General features: G+C 45.0%; 1 protein-coding gene across 2 annotated transcripts in view; it reads right to left on the reverse strand.

Annotated features, from left to right (window-relative positions):
• Window positions 1–19,570, reverse strand: part of NBAS (NBAS subunit of NRZ tethering complex) — a 1,762,396-nt gene that overhangs the window by 728,086 nt on the left and 1,014,740 nt on the right. For both annotated transcript variants that reach the window (XM_069235962.1, XM_069235961.1), the window contains exon 42: window positions 8,681–8,791. In XM_069235962.1, coding sequence (XP_069092063.1) covers window positions 8,681–8,791 — 111 coding nt within the window. The remainder of the gene's footprint in view (window positions 1–8,680; window positions 8,792–19,570) is intronic.

Raw genomic sequence — 19,570 nt, forward strand, 5'->3', positions numbered from 1 at the left:
CTAGAGGTGAGGACTCTATGGTTAGAAGTATCCTTCAGAAATATATTTAGATAGTTTCTCCAGTCACAGATGAAAACACAACACCAATGTATGGAGATTAATGTATCTTCCTAAATATATTTAAATTCATGCAAGGATGGCAAAAACTTGATATGATCCAATCTTAAACCGGATCCTCCACATACATAATTGCCAGATGTTATAAGATCATAGAAAATACACTTGGTTATGGCTAAACACAAAAAGAAGGCAATGCCATAGATCACTGTTGACACTAGTTGAAAACAGACTACATGTTCTTTACTAAACCGTCATTTATTATATGAAATATGGCACTACCATATCCATATCGCTGATCAGACACATCACTGTCCTTCCGATTAAAGTGTAAGGTAGACTAAGGTTTCTTGATAAATGTGAACAATTGCATTGTTGCAAATACATTAACATTCTTGTGTTGTCTGGTTGCAGGTATCCATATTCCCATTCCTTAAATCACACCCATGTAGGCATTCATCGTATACCTAATCGTTCATTTGATGGGACCACTGTAAATGTCATATGTAACTGTACACAATATAAAATATGAAAAATATGTAAGCATATATTATGAGTGTTTAATTATTTGTAAGACACTTGTAATCCATCAGGTGAAAACATTATCCATTACTGACTGTTGTTCTCATCATCTTTGTGCTAACGGTAACTTGGAGTATAAAATTATCATTCGTTTGTAACCTAGGACAAAGTGTCATGCATCTAAAATTTGGATGCTGTGTAACATCATGTATTGAGCCCGCTGTTATTTCATATTCTTGTTTTCATGTGTATGAAAGCCACCGATTTCTCCAATTAAACATCAAAAATCTGTCAAAACAATCGACTTATTAAACAAAATATTAGAAGGTACACCTCATGTGAGAGAAGAGGCTTAAGTATAAAATTACTAACACATTTATCTATACACAGTGCATTATGCATGTATGTTTCCAATCAGTTGCATCAATACTGATTGATTTTCAGATCGAGGTCAATCAACTGTGGCCCCAGTTGTAACAAGTCCCATCAAGATTGGTGGGTACTCGGTTCTTCATTCATATTAAGCCTTGTTGAGGGGGAGTGGCCAAAATGGCGGCCGGGACGGACGCCTGAGCGACCGCTCCGTCCAGGGCCTGCCGTAAAATATCCTTTTAGGGCGCCCCCCGACACTGGGTGCTCGGCTCGTGAGTGGCGGAACGTCTGGAGTACGCAGCGGAACCCCAGCGGGCTCTCCGTCCGGCCCGGAACGAGAGGAAGACGATCGGGGGCCCAGCGCAAGCCCGGGGGTAGCAGGGCCGCGCCCCGGCTTGCCCGCACGAGCTGAGGGAGGCGGCCGGACCGGGTGCGCTGCGGACAGGAGACTCCTGACGCCGGCCGCTGGAGGAACCTTCGCCCCCCTGAGAGGTGCCTGCCGCGCGGGCGGCGAAACAAAGGTCTCGCCCTCCCTACCCACCCCGGTGGAGGCGGGGGCGCCGGGGCTCGACTCGGGTCCCGCAGTGGCTTTGCCTGGCCCAAGGGGAGCGTGGAAACAATAGTGAAGACGGCCCTACAAGGATATTGAGGGCCCCTGCTGTGGATCTTGGCTCAGGAGGGCCTGAGAGTGAAACGGCGCCCACCGGGGGAGACTGAGGTGAGGAGGGTGTGCATTTGGGGTTGCTGGGACCCAGACTGAGGGGAAACACCGTTGGTTGTCCCCCCTCCACCCCCTCCGGCATCCCTGCCTGCAGGAAATGATCTCCAGCGAGCTGCGGGGGGCTGCCTGAGCTGGAGTGGGGTTTCACCTCTGCACACACGGGTGGTGCAGCGTCGGCCTCAAAGCGAAGTACACCCTGGAGGAGGATCGCGAAAAGGGCAAAAGACAGTTGCCGGGCTCCCCCCCCCTCGATTTAACTTCACATAAAGTGGGAGCCTTGCTCATCCGGCGGGCTGCTGGTGACCGCGGGAGACACCATCGTGACTCGCCTCAAACAAAGACCCGCCCCCTACCGGCCAAGCCGCCCAGCGGGGAGGCCTGCGGGACAGAGTATGCCTAAAGCTCCCATAGCTTTGGTGGCATGCTGAACCCTAATTGGGCGACTAGCGGATATATCCACGTGGCGGGAGCAGTAATCCAACCTTCAGGGGCCTGGCACATCCACTTCTCCACAGGCTGCACTGGAAACATTCGGAAGCCAAGAATAAGCCCAGCTGGGGCACAACTAACCAATGCCATAAAGGGGGCAGAAACGAGCAAACCACTCGGAAAACAGTAGTTGAGAAGCTGATCCCCCATCGGGAAACTGGTGCTGAGCCGTACACAACAACACCCAGCAAGGAAACCCCTAGACAGTCATAATGGCTGGAAGGGCCAAATCAACCAAACACCTGGACCGCAACACCACTGGCACAACGCCCAACGACCAACAGACCAACCCGTCCCTACAGTCTTTGGAGAACACTCTAGTGGCGCACTCCGCGCAGTTTGAGAAAGTGCTACAGGCAATAATGGACACTAAATCATCATTGGAAAATAGGATAGACGCAGTTTCACAAGATCTGAACCTCCTGCGGGTAGACCACTGCAAACTAGCGGAAAGAGTGAAATCGAACGAGGAAGGGCTATCTGAAATATCCCCTATGGCCCAGGATAATCAAAAACAGATCCAGCGAATGGACGCAGAGCTGAAGGTGCTCTGGAGAAGAGCGGAAGAGTCAGAGAGCAGGGCGCGCTGCAACAACATTCGCTTTTTAGGGTTCCCAGAAGCGATGCGACAACCCGACGCGGAAATTGCTTTGGAACAATGGCTCATCAAAGAGGTACTGAACGGGACCCCACCCAAGTTCTTCTCGGTAGAACGGGCGTATAGAGTGCCGGGCAGACCATCAGCACCGGGCCAGTCACCTAGGCCTGTGATCGCCAGATTCCTCAACTTCAGGGGCCGAGACGCAATATTACAACAGTTCCGCAATAAAGGCCCTTACAAGTACGAGGATTCGACTATTAATGCCTACCCAGACTTCACGCAGGAGGTGCGGAACCAACGGAACTCCTATGCAAAAATTAAACTGCGGCTACGAGAACATAACAAAGTACGCCTTGCTATTCCCCGCGAATCTGAGGGTGGTGTCGGAAGACCGCACCCACATATTCACCACACCAGAAGACGCTTGGACCTGGCTACATGCCAAGGGCCTTGCTCGAACAAGAGAAGACTTAGAAGGGGACGAGGAGTGGCAAGCATCTACCTCAAGAAAACGGACCAAGAGGCGAACTAGAGGCCAACCAAATGACCGTCAGGCGGCAGAAGAAAGAGCAAGAATACTGAAAGAGACTCCGCTGCTAATGCAGAGCAGCCTCACCTTGGTCGGGGAACCCCCTGTGATGGACACGGAGTCGGACGCAGCAAGTTCCGTGTCCACGATAACAGGCGAACTGGGAGGGCCGAGAATCACCCCCAGATCAGCTGACGAACTCTAAACACACCCAACAGCTCCCATGGACTGGCGGCATCAGAACTGAAGGCTCTGCAGCGCTGGTCGGGCCCCCCACTCTGGGGAGAAGATGAGCGCTGAGGCTAAAGCGCAATAGGTAATGAGTAACTTTGGTATGATAGTATAGGAGGCTGTGGGGGGTTGCCTGGGGGGGGCGCAGGGACAGAGCGCAGACTGCACACAAAACCAGGGGGCGCCCAACGATATTGGCAGACTAAGTCTGCGATAAGATGTGAGCCCCGCAAAGGAGTCACATCTGACATATATGTCCACTCTTCCACGGAAATCCAATCAGATGCGGGTTGTATATCACATTTATAGGTTTAGAAGTTGTGCACAAATAGTTAGCGGGGTTGGGGTTTCATTTGGGGAGGTTGGGTTTAGTAGTTTAGTTTATACACACACACGCCGGATTCACTTAAAACACAGAGGAAAATGCAGCACACGACCCCTCTAGTAAAAGACAGTGCTAAAGGAGTATTGATAAAGAGGACTAGGCACAGAGACCACATCCTAAACACAACGTGCTGCCCCACACACCCAAATGGCGACTCACAGGGGTAACAATATAAACCAGTTTGTTATGGTAACATGGAATGTGAGGGGACTGGGTACACAGACTAAACGTTCCGGAATATATGCACGCCTTAGGCGACTGGGAGCACACATTGCCATACTGCAAGAGACGCACATGCTAGAGCCGGACTTGCGTGCGCTACGCGCGAGATGGGGGGGTCAGCTTATAGGCACTACGTACTCGGCTTTTGCAAGGGGGGTGCTGATCTGGATCGCACCCAGGGTCCCATATCAAGTATCGGCACACAAGATAGACCAAGGCGGGAGATACGTAGTAGTGGAGGGCCAATTAGATGGCAGACAGCTAGCGCTGGTTGGGGTATATGCTCCAAACACTGGAACTGTAGGATTCCTGGGCTCTCTCACACCGACACTATTGACAAATCCAATTGCTCTCGCCTTGTGGGGAGGAGACTTTAACAGCACCCCGAATGCATCATAAGATAGATCCCATGCTCAGGCGAGCTCCACGTTGCACAGGAAACCCCCAGGTCCACTGCAGGAATGGGCAGATACTATGGGATTATATGACTTATGGCGCCTAAGACACCCGCAACAGCGGGAATACTCATTCTACTCTGTACCGCACAAAACCCACACTAGAATAGACATAATTTGGGGCACTCAGGATATAGGAGCATTGTTGGGAGAGCCAGAATACCTAGCAAAAACTCTGTCAGATCAGGCCCCACTGAGAATAACACTGAACTGGGGCAAGGCACGGCAGGCGATTCCCACCTGGCGATTCCAAGTAACAGCCCTGCAAGACCAAGCGTTTGCTGAAACGCTGAAAGCCACATTAAGCCAATATTGGGAGGCAAATGCTATGACGGCAACGTCACGCGCGACAGAATGGGATGCACATAAGGTAGTGGTCCGCGGTTTCTGCATGTCGTCTACGTGGGGAGTAAAACGTACATTACAGATGGAAATTGGCAAACTAGAAAAAGAGCTGAGAGAGGCAGAAATAGCAGTAGCACGTGGTGAGATCCCTTACACAGCCCTAAAAGCACGGCACACAAAATATAATGAGGCAGACAGCAAACTCCGATGTCACGACTATAACTATCATCTAATGCGTCTACAAACAGAAGGGGACAGGTCAAGCAGAATGCTGGCGTGGCTACTGCGTGAGGATAGACAACAACCCCCAATCGGAGCCATTCGTACTGACACACACGATATGTCCACTACACAAGCTGAGATAAACGAAAGGTTCAGAGAATATTATTCGCAGCTATACACTAAACGCACATCGTGCACCCCCTCGCAACTCGAATCCTTCCTGTCGGGCTCTGTCCTACCACAGCTAACACAAACTGACAGGGAACTCCTGGAGGTCCCCTTGTCACTGGGAGAAATAGAATCTGCCTTAGCGCAGATGCCCAGGAATAAAGTACCTGGTGCGGATGGCCTCCCACTAGAATACTACACAGCTTATTTGTCCTCCCTAAAGCCCCACCTGCTGAAGGTGTTTGAGGAAGCGTGGACGATAGAGAATCTCCCCTCATCACAGAGAGAAGGCCTGATAGTGGTGATCTCCCTGATAGTGGTGAGTTCGGAGGTCTATCGGGCTTAGTGGTGAACTGGGAAAAGTCATGCGCGTTCCCACTTACAAAACGGCCGCCCGAGAGACAAGGAGCTCCCCCACTCGGGCGCTCAAAATGGTGCCCTACGACGTTTAAATACCTAGAGATTAATATATACCACGATACAGTAGATCTCAGAGACGGCAACCTGGGCAGGGCGCTGGCCGCTACAAAAGGCTCGCTGCAATTTTGGAACAAACTGCCACTCTCCCCACCAGGGAAGGTGGCGATCGCAAATATGCTGATTCTGCCCAGACTGCTATACTATTTTGCGGCTCTTCCGATCATTATTCCTAAAAGTTTCTTTGGGAATCTGAACTCAGTCCTGCGGCGGCTCATCTGGGGCGGGGGCAGAGCGCGGGTGGCCCTTCACATACTGCAGAGCCCGGTGGAAGTGGGGGGCCTTGGGGCCCCCAACTTTGAACGCTACTACGCAGCAACACAACTACAGTGGGTTCAGTATTGGATACACAGGCCGGTAACGGCGGAGACAACGTGGATGCGGACTTGGTTGGAGGGCGCCCCCTTGCTACAATGGTTGGCGTCCAAACACCCCAAGTCAAGGAACGTCAGCCCACTGATGGAGGCTGCACACGCTTGCTGGGTCAAATATGTACACGGAGGGGGTTTCGTACTCCCCTGTTCTCCATGCATCCCGTTGGACCACCTGCCGGAGTGGTCGGGAGCCTGCGCGCAGGTGGCGGCAGTGTGGTTGGGGGCGGGGGTGCAGACAGTAGGCGATTGCTTTGAGGATGGGATACTCATGTCGTTTGAGGCAATACAGGATCTTACCAAGATAAATCCTGGCCAATTCCTGACATACCATGTCATAAGCCATGCAATCAAAAAAACATGGGGGCAGGGCAATAGTGAACCAGAATCCTCGCCTATAATCCACCATATTCTACAACATGACGCCCAAACAAAAGTAATATCTAGCCTATACAAAATCCTGAATAAACCTCCAGAGCCGCATGCGGAGAAAGCAAGGGAGAGATGGAATTCCGTCCTCCCCGACCAGATCTCACAGGCTGAGTGGCGGAACGCTTTACACCACGCCCGTGGAGTGTCAAGGAATCCCAGATTTAGATACACCCAGTTCAATTACACACACCAAACATATCTGTCTCCAGCCAGGATAAAGCGCATGTTTCCGGACTCGGACCCGTCCTGCCCTAGATGCAAAGCGCCGCTAGCTCACTTTTATCACATGGTCTGGGAGTGCCCTAACATACAAAAAGCATGGTCGGAGGTAGTCCAGGAGATCTCCGAATTGACAGGGCTAACTCTGTCAACAGAACCCAAATCCTGCCTACTGGGGCTCACGACGAGATCCAAAAAACAAAGACACTTGCATAAATTTATAGATTTAGCTTGCTTAATGTACAAAAGATTAATAGCTATGCACTGGAAGGCTCCCACGGCACCTGTTCGGAAAACTTGGAGCATATTAACACTACGTTGGGCCCGCACGGAACATCAAGTATTGAAAAAGTTGGCGCGAGAAGGATAACAACATACAGGAAGTGCAGTATGGGAGACACTAGTAGCTAAACTTGAGGCAAAAAACTACGATAAACCCCCATAAGCCGGGAATGCAATGATAGGTTAAACAACGTGTCTACACTTACGCACTTTCCGCTAACGACATAATCCACGCGCGGCATATACAGAGTCGCGACGGCCTGCATACCTCTCCTCCTGGCACACTTGTTGCCCATTGGCCCGTAAACGTGCGAATAAACACAGCATAATGGAATAGCGCCCACTCTCTACACTCTCTGGAAGCGACAGGCCCCATCCCGAGCTACTGCCACACGCCTGTCGAAACAGTCCCAGCAACAACAAAAAGTCCACACTAGTCATAAACGGGGTTTACCCATCAGCTAATTAGCACACGCTTAAGGTCTTCGCTAAACGCAGTTAGGAATGAGGTTGAAGGTTTAAAAGTGGTCCGAGCCGTGTGGGGAGGGAGGGGGGGAGGGGTATCATATGTTTTCTTTTAAGCAGATATATTGTAATCCTGTGGTGGAAGCTGATACGACTTGTAATGTATATCTGAAATATAAAATCAATAAAATATATATAAAAAAATAAATAAAAAATTAAGCCTTGTTGAATGTCTACTTTCTAAAGAAATTATGCTTTCAGATTCAAGCATTCCTAGTTTAGGTTCCATTGCCTAATATCTGGCTCGTAGTAAGTATTCTATGATATAAAAATAAATCAGGATTACCTGGATTATGCAATAGGGTGTTCACATTTTCTAAGAGTTTTTAATTGTTGAGAAAGGAAGTTTTAAGGAAATATAACATTAAGAGACAAGATGTAATCATGCAAGAATCAGGCACAAAACAAACAACGAATAATTGAAAAAACACAAAGGCTAAAGTAAAGTTATGGTTAGCTTTCACTATAAGACCTTGACAACTGTTTGAAACAACCTAAGTCATTCTGCCAAAAAAACATAGTTCAAGTGCAGTTATAGTGAAAAAATAAAACCTAAAAAGCACTGAAATCAGCCAGCTGTGATTACTTAATCTATGAATAACTTGCACCCCCGTCATGCACTTCTGGAAAGACCTTTGGTACTGGTTTCAAATAGCTGTCCTATGATACTGAGTAGAATATCAGAATCAAATTTACAAGGATACAAAGGCAAAGCCACATTTGACCTCACTTCCGACCTAAGGATGAGAGCTACTACAAGAACAGGGCTTCTAAATATACTCAATTACTTGTTTATCCATTCATGTTTGTAAATCAATTTACAAAAAAAGCCCAAGGACCTCACCCTAAAAACTACACTTCATTAATTATATTCACAAGTCAACTCACATTTGAACGTTTCATTGACAGGCTGGGGCCCTTAAGGAACAGCAGCAAGGCACTCAGTAAGGCCTTATATGATCACAAGGTATAATTTAAGAGACATCACAAATATGTGACAAATCTTCACAATGAAGTTACTATTCTTCCAGCAATTATTAACATGTAAAACGTACCCGCTGTCCGTGAAAAGAAACTCCAAGTGTGTCATATAAACCTCCCAAAGTGGCACATTATAGCGATGAGCCAGGGAGAGCGCAATCTTGTAGACATTTTCTTCAAGCGTTCTGTAAAGAGACATAGCTGTTAAAAGACAGAACCTTAGATGTACACCCAATATAGAATGCATTGCATACAGTTACAATATAAGCTACTGGTATTCACGATAAATGTACTTTACGTCGAGATAAACCATAATAACTCTAGTTTTATTTGCAGTCTCAAAGCACTGTATATTCTATTCAATGCTATCACGCAACTTGTTGGAGCACCTTCAACTGATACATAAATCTCAGCAGCCAGGCCTGAACTCAGTGAGCTATGTTACTACTGAATATCAAAAGGACATGCCATTTATGCTTTGAGGGCCGTGTGTTGCTCTGTCTCACAATGCGTTATTGCTCGCTCAGATTCTGTTTCAAATCCCCCCCCCCCAACCTTCACAGTTCACTTGTTTATTTGGTCGATCCATGTTGAGATGTGTATGCTCAAACAGAACCAGCCCTACAAAGGACTACGGTTATGGTTCCGAATGTTCTTCCCTTTATTAAAAGAAATTACAAAAATATGACTTTTTGGGGACAAAGAAGTAGGAATCCACAAAACCGTAGAAGGACAGAAAGTAAATTCCGACTGACCCCACTGAGCATCTTAGAAAAAAGTGCTGTTCTCTACATAATAAGTGGGATTCTGTAATCCCTGTATAAATATAAGTCTCCGATTTCTTTATAATCGGCAACCAGTGATGCACTCAGCCACCGATTATAAACATAAAGACGTTATAATACAGGGACGTGTAATTATTTTGAAAATCTACTTGTCCAAGAGACAATAGGCTACAGAAATCTACTAGCTGTACAAAAAAATAAATTTTTTCCAGCCTACTGCATAAATCAGTTAGATGGGCTTCGAAGAAAAAAAAAAACATACCCGTTATGTGTAGTGTGGACTGTGGCAGTATTGACTTTACACAGTCAAACTTTCGCTGGGAGGAGGGCAGTGTTATAAAATCACATGGTGTTCACTGTACTGGAAAATCGGTATATTTACACAGAATACATTTTGCATAAGATATTGGCAAATAAAATACAGTAACAAGCATTTCAGACACAAGCTGGTTTCTACAAAGCATCTGAGATCCAGCCTATGTCAGAAATGGGCATAAATGTTTGAGTGTACTTCACGTGGAGCTCTGTTTTCTCCGGCACAGTGAAAGGTTGCTTTACTAACTGGTCAGGTAAGAGGAGGAGTGTAAGGACTCCTCCTTTCTTAGGACACAGTTCGGCAGATTTCATTTCAACTTACAGCAAACCATCATCTCACAAGGTGTGCATGATTCTCACTTGTATGACTGTGGTGTAAACCCGGCTGGGCTCATTGCGGGCAAGTGGTGGGGGAGGCAGGATTATGCCTAAGGTATCACAGTTTTACCAAGCAGTCCCAAAACCGAGTTTACAATGAAACTTGGGTGATGAGTTAGTAGGATTGTCAACAGGCAAACCCTGTTTTTACAGAGGCACAAAAAGATTTCAAAACTTCCCAAAAGGGTGTGCTTAGAGTCTGGGGGTGCGTGGGTAGACTCCAGAGCCATTTTCCTTGCCTGTGCTAGCTAGACAAAAGTGACACAATAACAGGTTGTGTAGCAGTGGTCATATCTGGAATGGCTAAACTCGTGACAAAGGGCCAAAAGAGTGAAACTCATCTTATGACTCGTGTCAGTCCCAGCAGGCACTGATGTTCCATGGTACAAACTGTGAGGAATTCTGCTTGTGAAAATGTGTTTATATTCTTATATCGACCGCTGACTGAATACTGTGTTATCAGTCTCAGCATGAAAATGGAAAAGATGTCAGTGCCTTCAAAATAGTTGGGGTAGGAGCTGTGAGGTTTCACCACTAATATTTACCTTAGTGCTGAGACAGAACTAGACTTCTGTGGCAAATTTAACACATTGATTCCATTGTGAGTGGCCAGCATTTGCCAAAATAATCATTCCCCAGTGGAAGCTATCTGCTTGTAAGATCACTGTCCTGATTGTGTCCTGAAATTTCCATGTCAGACAGAAACCAAATATGCTTTTCCACCAGAAAAACTGATTTTTGCCTATTACTGTCTAGAGTGTGCTGTGCCCCAAATACTGCTTGCTTAGCAATAAGCTGTTAAGAAATGGCGCCTCAAGACTGGTATTTCTTAAATAAGGTACACCATGGCTTAGGCAGGAATCCAAGAATGCATGCAAAATGTGACTGGCAGGAGAAATCTCCAAGCAAAAAAAACACAAATGGCCTGATGAAAAAAAAGCCACAATCAAGGCCCTAATATGCTCAAAACAATCCTCGGCTGGAGGGCAACTTACTGGATGCAGGGGCATGTTACTGGCCTAGGTGCACGGTAGGCATGGGAGAAACCAAATATACATAGGGGCTTGTGTATTGGTTTTACACTGATCTGTGCAAACCTGCTTTTGCCTTTTGTCCCAGAAAAAGATCTCATGAGTCTGGAGATGTGGTTATTGGGCGGAAGTGTGGCCCTTTATGGTATAGGGGAAGACATCATGGGCAGCTATAAAAAAAAAAGAGTGGCAGGTTAGGTCCTAGGGAGGTAATATGGGGAGAGGTAGAGATTGGGAAAAATTGAGATATTAGGACATATACACAAAAAAGAAATTACACAAGAATGTAGCAGGAGGGAAGACAAAGTAATCTCCACACATGCACACACACATACACCTTTGGCCGTGGTTTAGAATGAGGTGGCTGCACCAGTCTCCAAAAAACTGAGAGAATCCTTCGTCTGGGTCAAGTGCATTTCAAACTGTGGTGGTATCTGCCTGCAGACAGCAGCTAAAGAACAAGTACAACGAAACTGCAGAAATTCAGAAAAGCCTGTGCCCGACACTAGGGAGGGAAATGCAAGTGGTTATCTGTTTTTCCCATTACAACACATGATCCCAGCATGAATTAATGTAGGGCAGAGTTAAAGGCACTTGGAGACATTCAAAGCAAAGTTCAATGTGATCTGGAAATGGGGAGGGTTTGCACAGAGAGCCTGTGATGCCTGATGGTTTACATATGGAACCCATTGTTACTGATGGGTTACACAGGGAGCTAGAGTTATCTTGGGGGAGTTACTGAGTGAGCCTCTGGTAGTCTAGGATTTATGAAGGGAGCTAGAGATTCTCAGCTAGAGATGGCTTAATTGGGAGTTGGGTCCCTGGGAGGCTGGTAGAGAGGTTACAATGTTAGTGAGTTAGAGATTTGATTCAAAACAAGAAAAAGGAAAGGGTCGGAAATGGCTGGAGATGGCAGACGTTTGCTGTGGAGCAAGAAAATATATGTTTATTAGATGTGGATAAATGTGTTGGATTCGTTAGGCACAGCATTGGCACAATTTCGTGCCTTTTTGGTTTTGGACCAGTTTATTGTAAAGCACTCTTAATAAAAGCATTCATGTTGCTCTCTGGCTACTATCCTACTTACTGCCTTTAATGAGAGCACTCTAATATGTGTTTTTTCTAGGTTTGGGTGCCTCTAGCAAGACCTTCTTCTTGTGTTGCCATGCTTTGCATACTCTATGTTTTGTGCATAAGAATAACTTCAGTGCTGCATGCCTTGGGGTTAAATCTTGCGCTGTGTGGGCCTTTTCAAATATCACCACCATTGTGAGGTGTAGCTGTTTGAGCACATTAAAGGCAGTTGGGCAAGAAGCTAAATCAAAGTCAAAGGACAGACCGTGAGACACAGAGAGGTGTCTCAAGTCAGAAAGCAAAGCACATCTAAGCTTTACTGATGTAAAGGCAGTGTTTCATTTCGGCCAGTGGTTTCTGGTGCTCAGCAATCACGCTGAATTACCCACACCGGCACTTCCGAGAGCTGCTGCAACTGTTTGTAAAATGTAAAGATGATCAGAGCAACTATTGTTTATTCATTGAAAATACATTAAAAACAACTTTTACCTGCCACCAAAGAAATTCTTGTAGCTTTGGGGGCCTCAAACAGTCGAAATTGTCACACTTGTAGCAGTGTGATGGCTAGTAATTATGTTGGTCCTGTTTTGGGGAGCGCTGGCAGTGGCAATGTGTGGTGCAAGCTGTGGTGGCTTCCTTACGAAGACCCTGGCACTTCTTTTTCTACAAATGAAGCACTGTGTTAGGGAACACCTGGGCCTCGTTAATCTATCCACATCAGGCCAGAAGAGGAACGCGATACCTTCAGACTCACCACACTCCCTTCTCTAGTTCTCCATGGCCATTGTTATAAAGCCCATTTTATGCCCTGTGTTAACACATTGTTAAGCCTTTTTACAGTTCTCCATTTGTGGTATGTCTGAGGCAAACGTTCTGCAGGTTGGTCTGGTATTGGCATACAATGCATCAAACAATGCATCCTGGTAGAGAATACGTAATCCTTGTGCTAGATTTTCAGACGTTAAATGAGGGCACTCAACTTCTAACAGCGCTCTACTTAACTACAGTGTGTGATCTTGGGCAAATGTTCAATTTTCCTGCAACTCCAATCCTTTCTTTGACAACAGTTTGCACTTGGATAACGTCTAACTCCTATAGCAATAGCCCAGACATGTAACATTAAGTTTTATTGATTAGGAGCGCACCACCACATTGTTCAAAACATTATAAAAACCGTGATTACACAGACCTAAAGTTACTCAGCCTAGGTCCCAGTAAGGGCCGGTGGGGTGACTATCCTGTAAGAAGGAACAATTGCCATGTAGCAGATGTTAGCAAAAGCGATTTCTTGCTCTTTCAAGGTGATGATCACCCTCGGTTTGAGCTTTGATGACTCCGCAAAGCCATGCTTGGCTCGGCATTGAAACACCTAAAAATACCCTTAATGTGTTGAAATTTTGGGAAATATCAGAAACTGCAATAAAACCTGCTCTGTTTCCTTTATATTCTGTAGCCACGCTCTTGTTCACTGATGCAGGTGAAACGAGAAGTACTGTGGAGCTGATCTTAAGCTGATTAATGTACAGAACACACAGCCAGGGAAGCAGGAGGAGGGGCGGTAATGCTCGCATCGGGCACCAACGGAGACGTCCAGCCCACGGAAATGAAAGGGTCGCAGAAACTGGCCATAGGAGCAGCAGACTTGGTTGAATCCACGAGGCCATGGGTAGGTGTGACAGGCAGACTCGTGGTGATTCTACAGGGCCCGGGGGAGGAAGTACCAGAGGAGAGACCCATCATCCTCATGGGAGAGACCCATCATCCTCACGGGAGAGACCCATCATCCTCACGGGAGAGACCGATCATTCTCGTGGGAGAGACCCATCATCCTCATGGGAGAGACCCATCATCCTCACGGGAGAGACCGATCATCCTCGTGGGAGAGACCGATCATCCTCGTGGGAGAGACCCATCCTCCTCATGGGAGAGACCCATCATCCTCGTGGGAGAGACCGATCATCCTCGTGGGAGAGACCCATCCTCCTCATGGGAGAGGATCATGGAAATGAAAGGGAAGCAAAATGTCAGAGCAGGGAGCTGAGGGGCAGAACTAACGGCACTTAAAGTGCCCCATCCGTCTGCCCTCTTACCTGGCAGTGCTTAGAGTGTCCTGACAGGAGCTATGCTGTCCGGCTCAATGGTGTCCAGCACGATCTGATGCAATCTTACTTTCATAAGCAAACAGCAGCCTTATGCCTACCCCTGTGCTGCGTTCACCAATCAGACACAACGCTTTACCTGGGGGTGGGCTGAAGCCAATCAAAATAGAGACTGTAACCATGGGCTTATGGGATATCATAGGCAATCACACATTTCACAAGTTGGAATTGCCTGTGCGCAGGGCGGTGTAGCACTTCTGTCCCTAGTTTACCGTAATTTCATGTCTTCTTGACACTTGGGCAAAATAAACATTAAAACTGCTTGCCCTGGAAATAAATCTAGATGTCTTGGGAGTCAGACGAAACAATTTCCCCACCCCTGATTATTATTCAAGTTATTACAGTTGAGTCTCTTTTGCTGTCGCTCGCCCAGCACTGCCTACATTTACGGAGAAATATAGCACTCCCTGCATCACAAACATGTCTGGTAACAGTATCACAGAACACATCTTAATTTGCATCAAGCCATCATGGTTTTCAACGGGACCTCGTAAGAGAGATAATAAAGCGCTTTGAGCAGAAGGGCTACCAACTGGTTGCCATGAAACTTAAGCAGGCCTCCAGTGAACTTCTGAAGGAGTTCTACATTGACCTGAAGGCTCACCCATTGTAACCTGGCTTCAAGAAATACATGGGCTCCGGCCCGGTGATGACTATGCTCTGGGAAGGACATCATGTGGTGAAGACTGGCTGGGTATTGCTGGGAGGGACCAACCCAGTCGATTCCAAACCTGGGAGCGTCCACGGAGACTTCTGCATTCAGCTTGGCAGGAACATATGCCAAGACAGTGACTGTGTAAAGTGCCAAAAAAAGATCAACCTGTGGTTCAAGCCAGGAGAGCTGATTTCTTACCTAGCTGCACCAACAAATGGATCAATGAGGGAACTAAGGCACAATGTCCCTTTATTGCCTTTTCAGTTTAAAGTCCATTCCCTAGAAGAAGCACCCTGTGCTTTTATTGCCTTGATTTTCTCAGCTCGAAGCAATTTTTAATAAGCACTTTGCCAGGAAAAAAAAAATAATTACACGCTATTACAGTTGAGTTCTGACCTCACATTGCTAGCTGTCAGCAGCCAAGCTGAAAAGCAGGGCAGGTCACGAGCATAATTAAAGCAGGTTGTTTAAAGCAACGAAAACTGAATGTTGCTTTTCTTTCTCCTGCTTCATTTTAATAGCTTACAATAACAAGCAGAGTGACAAGGTTCATTTTTTCCACTTCTTAGACAGTTACTGCAGCTTTATAAAAACAAAAAAACAAAAATAAATTGACTTGTATTGAACTGTTTCTAACATCTGTTTGCAACGAATATCTAACAGGTATTTGATGTGTTTAATTTTTCACATGAGGTTTTATTTTTATTCATGTTTACAAACATGGCCGCTCTTTCATATCAAAGGTTTTATGTGGTTTGTAGGAAAGGTGATAATGTGACCGTGTTTTTTATGGGATAAAGTACCTCCTGGCGTACATGATAAGGATACTGCAAGTCACCTTGGAGTTGCAAAACCTTATAATGGAATTCAGCCTTCTGCCTCGTTCCTCTATATGGTTATGGAACTCCTCTGTGACCTGCACTATCCTTATAATGTACAGCAGGGGGTAGTGTATCCCTTATGTAATTGCCAACTAGTGAGGCATCCTATTATTGATTAAAAAGAAAAGACATCAGAACCCGACTATAATGTTACTACAGTTGAGTTCTGATGTCACAATGCCTGCTGCCAGAGCTAGCAGCGGAGGTGAAAGGCAGGTCAGGTCACAAGCATAACTGAAGCAGCTGTTTAAAGCAATGAAAACAGAATGTTGATTTTCTTTCTTTTGCTCTATTTTAATAGCTTACAATGACAAGCAAAGATAATGGGTTCTTTTGCACTCAGACGGAGAAAAGCTAGAATCTTTCTGCATGTTTCTACACATTCTGAGGTACGGCATTAAAAAAAACAGACTTGTATTGAACTGTTTCTAATATATGTTTGTAACAAATATCTAACAAGATTTTGATATGTTTAATTTTGCAGTAGAAGTTTTATTTTTATTCATGTTTGCAAACATTCTAGCTCTTTCATATTAAAGAGCCACACCACAAAGTTTTAAGCAGTTTGTGGAAAAGGTCATAGCGTGACCATGTATTATATGGGATAAAGTAACTCCTGCGTATGTTATAAAGATATTGCAAGTCACCTCAATTACTATAACCTTATAAAAGAACTCCGCATTCGGCCTCATTACTCTATATGGTTATGGAACTCCTCAGTGACTTGCAATGTACGGCAGGAGGTACTTTATCCCTTATAATGATATGTATTTGAGGGACATAAAAATCACAGGATTATTGATGCACATATTTAACATTTGACCAATGCTGGTGGATTAATGTATCACTAGACACCAGTGCAGTGGCTAATTTGTAAAATAATGAGTGCTGCACTATTCGTATCTAATGCATATGGTACTTTGCAGCACTTTTATTTTCTTTTGCTCTTAAGCACTGCACTTTAATCCTTCAGCCCCTGTGTTCTTGAGACAAGCCATGCAAGGAAAAAGGCTTAAAGCATGTTGGCAGCACTGGGAATTACGGGTCATTTTTAAAATAGTTTTATTTATGGGCCATTTCACAGACACTCTGTGGCAGCAAATCTAGTTGCACTAAAGCCAGGAACTTACTTCTTACACTATTTAAGACTTGGGAGAAGAGGGAATTCTCTAAGATCGCTCCTAAAACCTCAGAGCTAAACAGGCTCACGTTTTTAGTAGATATTGTTTTGATTGTTGAAATTTTGTCTGTGCATATCGGATGTATTTTTAGTACGGAGATTTCTGTGTTCTCATTTTGCAATGGTTTTAACACATCAAGCAATAAAGATTTATTATGATTATTACAGGCTTATACTCATCATAAACTGCTTTGACAGCGAACCCCACTGGATTGTTTGTGACATTTTTGAATGAGGGGAATGAACGTAATTGTTGGGCCAGGTAGCTTAAAACTCGGACTGAACCAAACACACTTTTGAAATAAATGTGTCTGCCACAGGGTAGTGTGCTGTGCTGTAGGCGCAGAAGGGAGTGAGAGGGAATTATATAACAGGTGTGTGGAAATCCTATAGCCCAACTCCCAGGACATATTGTTTGGGGTCAAGGACAACACGTTTTCATGTTTATTTTCATCCTTGGGACAAGTAGGCCCAGACCCTTGCAGCACAAGCCCTATGGCTGACGGTTTAGAGTCCCACACTATGGATCAGTGAAGGGCACAGTCTTCAGCTAAGATAATATTTGTGTCCATATGTTAATGCTGATCAAACTTGTATTTAGGGTTCATTAATGCAAAGCCTTTATTATTAGGGCAAGCGCTATAAGGAAATTTTGTAAACTCAGATTGCACTGCTGACAGTGGTCTCAGTATAACAATGTGTGCACATGTTTGCAAAGTTTAACAATATGAGGCAACGTGTAATGCTCCGAGAATGCTTTCTGATTAGATGCAAACATTTGCAGAAGCTTAAAAGCAAGATTGAGGAGTGTTTGCTTTCAAAATAAATGTTCACAAAAATGAAACTAGGGAAAAATGCTTTGCTAAACTGCTGTGAAGTTTTAGGTACCATTTCTTTGAAGCATCATCTACTAAAATATGTTGATGCGTGCAAGTATTCCCCAAAAATATTCAGATTGCAAAAATAGTGCAACCAGCTTCAACATGATTATGGCAAACCTGAAAATAAACAATCATTGTCAAAGCCAATAGGTGTGACATAGGTGGTCAGCCTTTTGGTTTGTCAATGTGTGTCTTGTTTTGACATTTAAAACTCTATTGTTGTAGGAGATGCCAGCCTCTCATCATTATAATAAACACTGGCAAAACGCAATAATGCTTTTTGCTCTCAAAAAGCACACATTGCCACAGTATTGTCTGGCACTGAACAAAACTACTCTGTGTATAGTTATGCTCATTGTGAAAGAGCAGAATGCTGTCGCTCAGAGTGAAGCCAGTCTACAGATAAACAGAGAGAGAATTTTAATAAAAACAACAGGTCTTTGGTAACTCTAGACCTAATTAATGGTCCAATTCATAAATAAAGTCACAAAAGTTCCCCCATGATATATGCCTTTGCATTAGTGCAGATCTATAGCTTCCACTAATTCACAATAATTTACAGAAGTAGGCCAGGAAATCATAATCTTAGAAAATATTTTTGAACTGCATTTTAGCATGAGCAAATGTGCATGTGTAGATTTGCTAATGCGCAAATCTGTTGAGCATTAACAATTTCACTGTCCTTCCAACCACTTCTTTCCACAAACCTGGAAGAAGTTTTACTTCTGACCCTTGTCGGAAGTACATTTCCAATCTTTCTCAGAGTAAGAAATTAGAGAACAGCTGGGGAAAACTCCTAAAACATGCAAGTTAGTAGGTTTGCATACTCAGAGGCACATTCCAACCTTGGAACGCTACCTCCAGCCCCAATATATAGATCTGTGGAAAGGTGGCTAAATGTGTTTATTGCTGGAATTCAAGCCACTACTATAGTATCATCCTTTGCATAATCAGGGAGGCTATTATCAGAGCTCCTATATAATGAGATTGCTGCCATTATTTATTGCTGCACTACGTGGTACCAAAGAGACAAGTCAATTTTTTTTATAGGACAAGAAGATTTATGAAGCAACCTGTCGCATGAACAAGTATATATTTTATTAAATTCCACACCCCTTATATATGCTTGATACCATAATGTGGCAGAAACTCCCAATAGCAGGAGGCCCTTGTGTTTTCCATAAAGCTTGGGCTCCACAACCTCTTCTGTGCTTGATAGTTTACATTTAGAAATACGAGAATCATATTATTGTAGTGGAGAAGTCGTGTCAAGGTTGCCACTCTGTTAAAACCTGGTTTAAGACACTCTAAAGCTGCCAATATCAACCATGACAGTACCAACAGAGGGGGAGAAAAAGATCTCAAAGGCAGGTGGTAAGCTCTTTTCACTAGTAAGTGGAAAGCGTGCTCAGGAGGGCATTAGGTGGTCAGAGAAAAAAGCTTGCAGTTCTTCAGTAATGTCCTGATCTGGCACCAGGGCAAGACAGCCCAGCAACTGTTGGCAGGCTCTCCTTGCGCTATCCAAGACTTCATATTTTCTTTCAAGCTACAACATAGTTTTAATTGACCTCTATAGAAATGTCGTCAACTCCTAAAGCTCTGAGGATGCAGTAGTCAGAACCCCT

This window comes from Pleurodeles waltl, chromosome 5 (genome assembly GCF_031143425.1).
Source record: "Pleurodeles waltl isolate 20211129_DDA chromosome 5, aPleWal1.hap1.20221129, whole genome shotgun sequence".
Classification (NCBI taxonomy): Eukaryota; Metazoa; Chordata; class Amphibia; order Caudata; family Salamandridae; genus Pleurodeles; species Pleurodeles waltl.